We start from the raw sequence: 10,242 nt of genomic DNA, 5'->3' as shown, positions 1-10,242 counted from the left end.
TTGGCCTATCTGCCAACTATCTATCCACTGGTATATCTATCTATTGGCCTATCTGCCAACTATCTATCCACTGGCATATCTATCTATTGGCCTCTCTGCCAACTATCTATCCACTGGCATATCTATTGGCCTCTCTGCCAACTATCTACCCACTGGCATATCTATCTATTGGCCTGTCTGTCATCTATGTACCCACTGGCATATCTATCTACTAGTCTATAATTCCCATTATATACCTATCTACCCCCTTCCATATTTAGCTATGTATGGCTCTGTCTATGTACTTCCAAATTCCTTACTTATCAGTGTGCCCTTCTCTCTACCCTATCCCCTGCTCTCTATCTGTAAATAGCAACACTAATACAGATGCCGGAGTGCGCAGGCGCAAGGCAGTCCCTCCGCTGAGTGAAGCAATGGAGGCCACTGGCAGAGGGAAGCGGCTGGATGTTCCGAGCAGGGTCGCAGTCAGATTCCCCGGGCAGCTTGGGAGCCACTCCCGGCATGCAGGGAAGAGCCGGGCTGCCCTTGGGGAGAGCGGAGGGTATTTCTCTGTGTGAGACCCGGAGCCCTACTAGTAGTAAAAGTACTAGAAAACTCCGCTGGTGAGAGGGAATTTCCAAGCCCCGCCTTCCGGTGTATAATAGCGCCATGCAGCCTGCCTGCCTCACTCACACGGACTGCTATGTACTGACTGCGCAGCCAGCTGTGCTCTGATTAGCGCCCCAGCCCGGATTGCTTGCGCCTGAGAGTGCTGATTGCCCCTTGGTACAATGTCCTCTATCAGTGATGGCAGCACAGATGCGCTGGTGGCCAGGTTCAAGGTGCTGGAAGAAACCGTGGATAAACTGCACAGGGAAAACAGGACACTGAAGAAAAAGGTGCAGAGCTACCATGTCCTCAACTCTTTCTATCATGAAGCCAAACAGGAGGTGAGCAGCCTCAAACAGAAACTCACTGCCAAGGAAAGTCTCATCCAGAAGCTGATGGCCAGCCAGGCTGCCCTGGGCACCGAGCCTCCGCCGCACGTCTCCTCCTCCAGGTCCTTAGTGGAGAGCTTGATGGACCAGTTGGCTTTAATGAAGAGCAGACTGAAGGAGACGGAGAGGACATGTGAGGAGAAGGTGGAATCCTTGAGCCAGGTAGCTATGCCCTCTGTGCATCTACTGGGACCTGTAGTGCCCACTATGGGCATGTCCAGCCTGCAGAACCACAGTGCCCGCTATGGGCATGTCCAGCTGCAGAACCACAGTGCCCGCTATGGGCATGTCCAGCCTGCAGAACCACAGTGCCCGCTATGGGCATGTCCAGCCTGCAGAACCACAGTGCCCGCTATGGGCTTGTCCAGCCTGCAGAACCACAGTGCCCGCTATGGACATGTCCAGCTGCAGAACCACAGTGCCCGCTATGGGCTTGTCCAGCCTGCAGAACCACAGTTCCCGCTATGGACATGTCCAGCTGCAGAACCACAGTGCTTACCATGGGCTTGTCCAGCTGCAGAACCACAGTGCCCGCTATGGGCTTGTCCAGCTGCAGAACCACAGTGCCCACTATGGGCTTGTCCAGCTGCAGAACCACAGTGCCCACTATGGGCTTGTCCAGCTGCAGAACCACAGTGCCCACTATGGGCTTGTCCAGCCTGCAGAACCACAGTGCCCGCTATGGGTTTGTCCAGCTGCAGAACCACAGTGCCCACTATGGGCTTGTCCAGCTGCAGAACCACAGTGCCCACTATGGGCTTGTCCAGCTGCAGAACCACAGTGCCCACTATGGGCTTGTCCAGCTGCAGAACCACAGTGCCCACTATGGGCTTGTCCAGCTGCAGAACCACAGTTCCCGCTATGGACATGTCCAGCTGCAGAACCACAGTGCTTACCATGGGCTTGTCCAGCTGCAGAACCACAGTGCCCGCTATGGGCTTGTCCAGCTGCAGAACCACAGTGCCCACCAGGGCTCAGGGGTGCTTGGGGTTCGTATTGGAGAACTGCTGGTTGGACCCCTTCGTTTACAGTGTTGTTACCTGCTGTCTTTTTTAACCTTGCTTCAGCCATGCAGAATTTTGAGGATATTTTACCCAGACAATAAGCCTGGCTTTGGTTTAAAGGGAATGTGATAGGCTGGGTATTCCCAGCAGCATTGTGCCCCTCAGATGTAAGTGACAGGGCTAGATGGTGTAGGTATTACGTGTTGTTAATATACTATAATCTCCTATCCCATCCCCTGGCTGTGCTCAGCAGGATGAACTATGTGACTATGCAGCATACGTACATTATAATATGTCAGCCTTATATGCGTGTAGCAGTTTTCAGTTCTGAACTCTGAGGGTGAAGACACACGGAGCTACTAGTAGCAGCTACTTGTCATGGCTACAAAATTAGACAATGCTGATCATTTACCAATAATTGTCTCTATATGTGTTTTAGCAGAGGCAATTCTCAGTATTGTCTATGGCAGGGGATTTTCTGGTGTTTAATTGCAATGACAAGTATCTGCTACTAATTAGCTCTGTGTGTCTTCACCCTAAGACATATTGTCCCAGGGAATTGTGGCTTCCAGAAGATCAGTTGATTTCTTAGAAGCAGTTTGGGAATATTTGTATCTTTCATTTTTACTTTCTGTTTGAGTAGCTCTTATATAGATCATTAATGTAAATCACTGTAATTAAACCCGTACGTGCTTTCCCAGGAGTCTCAGCCTCTCTATCCCGTAGTGTAGTCTCTCAGTACTTACTGTCTCCTCAAATAATAGTCATATTTTTAGTTCTATATTGTCATTCTTATATATTTACTGTACCATTCAGGGCACCCCTATTTTCTATTTATATATCCATTCATTTGATTTATTTTGGGCTCATGTGACTCACAGCTGAAGTATTTAGTATTTAGAGGGCACATGAGTGATATAAGGGAAACCTACTCATCGTAACTCGTGATAGACACAGCTGACAGGAATTTTTTTGGCAGTTATACAATGTTATTCCAGTTTGTCATACAAGCATTTTCCAACCAAAACAGCAGTTGTAAGTAGAAGAGAGTGGGAAGCTCAGTAGCAAAACACATATCAACATATGAACTGTACAGGCAGCACAGCACCTTCAGTAGCAGTTGGATAATAGCCTCTGGGAAGGGACTGTGGCTGTGGGATAGCAGGTATAGTAGGGAGAGATGGTGTCTATAGTAGCAGTGGGATAATAGCCTCTGGGAAGGGACTGGGGCTGTGGGATAGCAGGTATAGTAGGGAGAGATGGTGCCTATAGTGGCAGTGGGGGGATAATAGCCTCTGGGAAAGGACTGGGGCCGTGGGATAGCAGGTATAGTAGGGAGAGATGGTGCCTATAGTAGCAGTGGGGGGATAATAGCCTCTGGGAAAGGACTGGGGCCGTGGGATAGCAGGTATAGTAGGGAGAGATGGTGCCTATAGTAGCAGTGGGGGGATAATAGCCTCTGGGAAAGGACTGGGGCCGTGGGATAGCAGGTATAGTAGGGAGAGAGGTGCCTATAGTAGCAGTGGGGGGATAATAGCCTCTGGGAAAGGACTGGGGCCGTGGGATAGCAGGTATAGTAGGGAGAGATGGTGCCTATAGTAGCAGTGGGGGGATAATAGCCTCTGGGAAAGGACTGGGGCCGTGGGATAGCAGGTATAGTAGGGAGAGATGGTGCCTATAGTAGCAGTGGGGGGATAATAGCCTCTGGGAAGGGACTGGGGCTGTGGGATAGCAGGTATAGTAGGGAGAGATGGTGCCTATAGTAGCAGTGGGGGGATAATAGCCTCTGGGAAGGGACTGGGGCTGTGGGATAGCAGGTATAGTAGGGAGAGATGGTGCCTATAGTAGCAGTGGGGGGATAATAGCCTCTGGGAAGGGACTGGGGCTGTGGGATAGCAGGTATAGTAGGGAGAGATGGTGCCTATAGTAGCAGTGGGGGGATAATAGCCTCTGGGAAGGGACTGGGGCTGTGGGATAGCAGGTATAGTAGGGAGAGATGGTGCCTATAGTAGCAGTGGGGGGATAATAGCCTCTGGGAAGGGACTGGGGCTGTGGGATAGCAGGTATAGTAGGGAGAGAGGTGCCTATAGTAGCAGTGGGGGGATAATAGCCTCTGGGAAGGGACTGGGGCTGTGGGATAGCAGGTATAGTAGGGAGAGATGGTGCCTATAGTAGCAGTGGGGAGATAGTAGCCTCTGGGAAGGGACTGGGGCTGTGGGATAGCAGGTATAGTAGGGAGAGATGGTGCCTATAGTAGCAGTGGGGGGATAATAGCCTCTGGGAAGGGACTGGGGCTGTGGGATAGCAGGTATAGTAGGGAGAGATGGTGCCTATAGTAGCAGTGGGGGGATAATAGCCTCTGGGAAGGGACTGGGGCTGTGGGATAGCAGGTATAGTAGGGAGAGATGGTGCCTATAGTAGCAGTGGGGGGATAATAGCCTCTGGGAAGGGACTGGGGCTGTGGGATAGCAGGTATAGTAGGGAGAGATGGTGCCTATAGTAGCAGTGGAGGGATAATAGCCTCTGGGAAGGGACTGGGGCTGTGGGATAGCAGGTATAGTAGGGAGAGATGGTGCCTATAGTAGCAGTGGGGGGATAATAGCCTCTGGGAAGGGACTGGGGCTGTGGGATAGCAGGTATAGTAGGGAGAGATGGTACCTAGTGGGATGATAGCCTTTGGGCAGGGATCCCCAACCTTTCTTACTCGTGAGCCACAGTCGAATGTAAAAAGACTTGGGGAGCAACACAAGCACCATAAAAGTTCATGGAGGTGCCAAATAAGGGCTGTGATTGGCTATTAGGAAGCCTCTATGCACACTATCAGCTTACAGGGGCTTTATTTGGTAGTAAATCTTGTTTTTATTTAACCAAAGCTTGTTATGTTTATGTTTGAGCTTTTACCTACTATTGTTCCATTTCAGTGGTTTTTCCTAGTTGATTGGGTCATTGACTGTACTAATCAGAAGTTTACCCACTCTGCTAGAGAACTGCAAAAAAAACATAATTTCAGAACTACTGCAAAATGTTATATAATTATATAAGGCAGTAAACTAAGAATTACACTTGAGAATCCAAACCAGACAGTCTGTATTGTTCCAGGATAGAAACCCAAGACTTGCCCCCCGGTAGCTACGGCACGTGCAGCCTATTTTTTACCTCTAGGTGTTTTTGAATTGAAATGTGTTTTAAAGGCAGAACTCTTCTGTTTGCAGGAAATTACGAGGCTCCATCAGCAGCTGGAAGATAAGGATAAGCAGGTCCAGCAATACGCCAGCTGGCCTCAGCACGAGAAAGAACTGGAAATCTGCCGCCTTCAGCAGACGCTGGCCAATAAAGAGAGGGCTCAGGCCACCAGCGAAGTCCTGTGCCAGTCTTTGTCCGACGAAAGCCAACAACTCCGCCGCAAGCTGGCCGCCACCGCCGAAATGTGTCAGCACCTGGTCAAGTGTCTCGAAGATTCACAGAGAAATGTCCACCGGAACATGGAGGAGCTGGCACACACGGAAAGGCCCAGCAAGGTGAGAGAACAAATTCCAGTTAGGGAGGCATTGGGTCAAGAATTTGGTCCGACTTTGGTCACTGCCCCCAGTAGTGTTGCTCTGTGAGGCTACAATTTTATACTCATTGTTATTTTTTTCTTATCTTTCTATTTAACTCTTCTCCGTTCCATATTCCAGTTATGCATTAAAACCACTACCTGGTTGCTAGGTTAATTTGGACCCTAGCAACCAGAGAGCTATCAGTCTCTACATCATACTAAAAGTCTGTTTAAAGGTTAACATTGGGGGGAATATATTTACTATAATTCTCTTTGTCGACTGATTAAAGGGGTCTGTAAAAAATAATGCACTGAATCTACTATTTTTGGGATTCAACCGAACCCTGAATCCTTTGCGAAAGAGTCTGCCCAATACCAAATCCGAATTTGCAATGGAAACGAGAGAGTGAAAAATGTACAACTTCAATGTTTATCAGCCAAATTGGATTTGATTTGGCTGAATCCGAATCCTGCTTAAAAAGGCCAAATGTTGGCCAAATCCTGGATTTGCTGCATCCCTAGTAAAACCCACTTGTAATATTACATTTATTTCCCAAAAATGACTGTAGATAATCCCCTAGTTTCCCACAGTGTGTTTGCTTTACCGTACAAATGAAAAAGCACTTGTAAATCTGTGGTTTCCCATGAAACCTCACATTGGTGGCTTGGCACTTGTGCAGGATCCGCAGTAATAACCCAAACCACGGAAGGTTGGAGCAGAAAAGATGCCATGTTATAGAGAGTGCAGAATATCTAATGCCGTCCTATCACGAATGGCCTATAATCTATCTTTTGGTTGCAATGGTTACTTTGTCCCTTTGTCTCCGTTTTAATGCCGTGTATTTAATTAGCTTTGTCCTTCTAACGAGTTCTTCTTATTTCTTTATCATTTGCAGATCCCGAATCTAGACTGCAGCAGTGAGTCATCTCTCAGCAAACTTCAGGAAGAGAACCGTTTATTAAAACAGAAAGTTGTTCATGTAAGTCAATGCAAATATATTTCTGTTTCCTCTTTTATCTTTACTGTAATATCATCTTGAGCATCGCGCAGGGATCTTTCGACATCGATCTCTGTATTTTCCCCAGAATTGTGAAGACACTTTAAAGAGACATAGACCTTGTACTGAGCTGTGTTAAGTGCAGATAAAGTTTACAAGATTCCAGACCTGGAAATATAGAATTAGAAATATCTATTAATGGAGGAATAAATGGCGCTAATGGTGGAATGTTTTCATTTGCCCCATCCAGGTGGAAGATTTAAACGCAAAGTGGCAGAAGTATGACGCCAGCAGAGAAGAGTACGTAAAGGGGCTTCACCTTCAGCTGAAGGAGCTAAAGGCTCGTAGCGAGCACAAGTCATCCCATAGTGCTCACACCCATGCAGAACTTGTGCAGAAAGAGATCATCCGGCTGAACAAGCTGTTGGAGGAGAGGATGAATGAGTGCGTCAAACTCCGACAGGAGAACGAAGAAATGGCCGGCGCAAGAAATGCCGATTCAGAGCGCATACAGGTGCTCGAGCAGCAGGTACGCGGGTTCCAAGTTCTAGTATTTAGTTATGAATTAATACGTATGCACAGAATATTGCAGCTTCTGTCAGTTAGAATCAGTATTTATATTAACACTGTGTATTTTTTCCCATGCAGCTGCTAGTTTACAAGGATGATTTCATATCGGAGAGGTCAGACCGAGAGAGGGCGCAGAGCAGGATACAAGAACTCCTGGAACAAATGTCCTCCCTGCAACGCCAAACACGAAGGATGGTAAGAATATTCAAAGCTGAATGATATACGTATAGTTCAGTGGAAAATGGGAATTGTTTTCTCTTTAACAAGGCTACGTGACCGGAAGACCAGCATTAGGCTAATGTCACATGACGTATTGTACCCTCCTGCACATGTGACACGCAGGGGCTATTAAAGCAGGGCAGATTGAAATCACTGGGAGTTACCAAAAGTTATTCTACCCCCCAGTGATTGTATTTTTGTACCTGATACCCGGACTGGTGCCGTTTTTTGTTATAGGAGAACCAACCTGGGGTATCAGGCAATAAATGTAAACACTGGGGGGCGCCAAACTTTTGCCACCCCCCCATTGATTTCACCTTTCCTTCTCCTTTAAAGTCATTGGTTGCTTGCACATGTGGTTGGACCTGTGTTAGCAAAGCAAACATACCCTGTCACAGTCTTTGTATGTGGTTTCCCAAACCTGATTTTGTACCAGCGGGCCACATATGATGGTGTCACTGCAGCCTCCTGTAGCTCAGAATGCTGGGGCACCAGGAAAGATCATATGGGTTAGTTTCCCTTTACATGCTGTCATCTCTCCCATTAATTAAAAACACAATTTTCCATACTGTTATGTTATGTGCTATTAACTCACAGGTACTAAAGGTGATCCAACCATAGTACTATAGTGAATGAACATCAAGCTATATGTCACTGTTTATTGCCTGCACTGCAGAGCTTTAGAGATGCAGCTAATTGGGGCCTTATTATAAATGCTAGGCACAGGGCCAAGAAGTCATGGATGCATACTGCAAAGCTGGGAGTTACTATGAATCCTTGTGAATAACGCACATTCTTTTCTCTGTTAGGAGGATCGAGAGGCGGCTGGGAATTTCCACATTTTTATCGGCAACAAAAACAAAACCTTTGTGAAGAAGAACACAACGGAAGCCCTGAGGGGCAGCAGCAGCCCTGAGCACACAGAAGGCAGGAGACAAGTATCCCCAGCAGAACCGGTAGAAGCACACAGGAACCTGAGCTCGGAGAGGCGAGGCCAGGACGAGCTGCTGTGCCCTCGCTGCTTGAGGATCTTTAACAATGGTGACACTTTTCTGGAACACCTGACCGAGTGCTGCCAGTGAGTGCGGTTTTTCCACTGTTTACTGTTTGCTTAACCACTACGTGGCATGGGCTTCGATGGTCCCGTGTGAACTTCGTCAAATCTATGCCAGAATGCTGCTGCGCCCTGGGATTGGGTCGCTCAAGTACTGTGAGAAAGGAACCAATAACTACATGAGAAGAAGCAGAAATCTTTCCGATACTTGAATAATAATAAGCCTGCGAGAGGACAAGGGTAATGTAAGCGCAGAGCGCAGGAATGGAGGGAGAGAGCTTCCATGAACTGTCAGGAGAGATCGGAAGGAATGAGACAAATGGGGGATATAGATATTTTGGAAGAAAGCACAGAAAGCCTGGAATGTATTTTAAATTTCAGAAACTTCACCTTTAATTATGTGGCTAAGAATAAATGCAGATCATGAAAAATCCTCCATGAAAGTTTCGGCCAAGTACTGAAGCCAAGTACCGCCCCTCAACTTAATAATTAGATTAGAGAAAAATCAAAAAATGTCAACAACAGTTGTTGCAGTCGGATGACCAAAGCTTTAAAGTCCCATGACTTTATTGGTCATACCTACAAATGGTGCACCCCTGTTTACAACAGAGAGAATACAATCATTTATAGTTTTCATTTAAATCTTAAAGAGATTCAAAATAAGTCAAATCTTATAAATTTCATGACAAATTCTGTGTTTTTGTGTATTTAATTACACACAAAAAAAGTCAGGCAATATGATATACCTCAGCATCAAATAAATCCTCTTGCAAATGTGTAAGTGCCGCCCTGGTGCTATAATGTGCAACGTTTACACTGAAATAATGACACAAACCGGGAGTTAGAGGGGAAATCCCATTCCTGTATAAAGAATCTGAAGAATTTCAAGGCCTCGGGCATTTTGGGTTTTCCATTGTGTATTTTAGAAAAGTTGTTCCAATTTTGTTTGATGGAACTCGCTGGTGTCGGGAAATGTAGCCCCTTTGATAAAATCTCTCATTTCGCTGCCGTATCCGCCCGTGCCTTAGCGCGCCGTCAGGGAAACGCTCCTTTGGTTTTACGTAGTCTGAAATCTTACTTTTTTTTATTATACAAATGACTTTTGCACTGAATTATTATGTACTGTTCATATTTAAGTTATAATATGTGTAAATTGTGTATTTGTCTTTATTTATTTAATGTTATATCCAATCTGATTAGAGCTGAAATCTTATTTTTGTAATAAAAACTCTAAATAACGGTAGCCCTTGTGTTGGAGATTGCTTTCATGAAAAGCAGGGTTTATCAATGCTTATGGAAAAGTAACTCTAACTAGATCCAGAGAGAACAGAAGGGGTAGTTCACTTTCAGATGGACATTTAGGGCAATGCAGTTTCCTGCAACCCCAGGCATATGTATTTTATTCACCGTTCCTAGACTACGTGGCCCCCCCTGCAAAAAAATCTTCAGAGGGGCCCAGTGGGTAACACAATCACTACCCACCCACTCCTCACGTCCCCCCTTGGGCGGGCCAAGCTGACTGGGCGCAATAGGCAACCCGGTCGGCCACTCCCCCCCCCAACGGCGCATGCGCGCCAAAGCACAAGCGGGGGGGGCGTGATCTGAACGGTCATTGCCTCCACCGCTAATGACAAGTGGCGGGGGCAATGACAGAGGAAGAGGACTAGGGGTAGGCAGGAGAGGCTGCCTGGCGCCCCCCAATCGTTGCGCCCTAGGCAGCTGCCTCTTCTGCCGACCCCTAGTTCCGGCCCTGTCCCCCCTCCCCGCCCACCCCTCGCGTCCCCCCTCCCTGCCCACTCACGTCCCCCCTCCCCGCCCACCCCTCGTGTCCCCGCTCACCCCTCGCGTCCCCCCTCCCCGCCCACCCCTCACCAACCAAAAC

At 47.4% G+C, this 10,242-nt stretch overlaps 1 protein-coding gene across 1 annotated transcript; it reads left to right on the top strand.

The window, feature by feature from the left end:
* The first annotated feature begins 391 nt into the window (after window positions 1-391).
* On the top strand, window positions 392-9,603 carry tnip2 (TNFAIP3 interacting protein 2). Its single transcript, XM_002940954.5, has 6 exons — window positions 392-1,139; window positions 5,194-5,499; window positions 6,416-6,499; window positions 6,768-7,046; window positions 7,166-7,282; window positions 8,116-9,603. Exons 1-6 carry the CDS (start codon window positions 771-773, stop codon window positions 8,386-8,388), a joined length of 1,428 nt encoding a protein of 475 aa, XP_002941000.1. The 5' UTR covers window positions 392-770; the 3' UTR covers window positions 8,389-9,603.
* Window positions 9,604-10,242: the final 639 nt, after the last annotated feature.

This window comes from Xenopus tropicalis, chromosome 1 (genome assembly GCF_000004195.4).
Source record: "Xenopus tropicalis strain Nigerian chromosome 1, UCB_Xtro_10.0, whole genome shotgun sequence".
NCBI classification, from domain to species: domain Eukaryota; kingdom Metazoa; phylum Chordata; class Amphibia; order Anura; family Pipidae; genus Xenopus; species Xenopus tropicalis.
The sequence above is the reverse complement of the archived record's forward strand: the minus strand, read 5'-3'. Positions and strand labels throughout refer to the sequence as shown.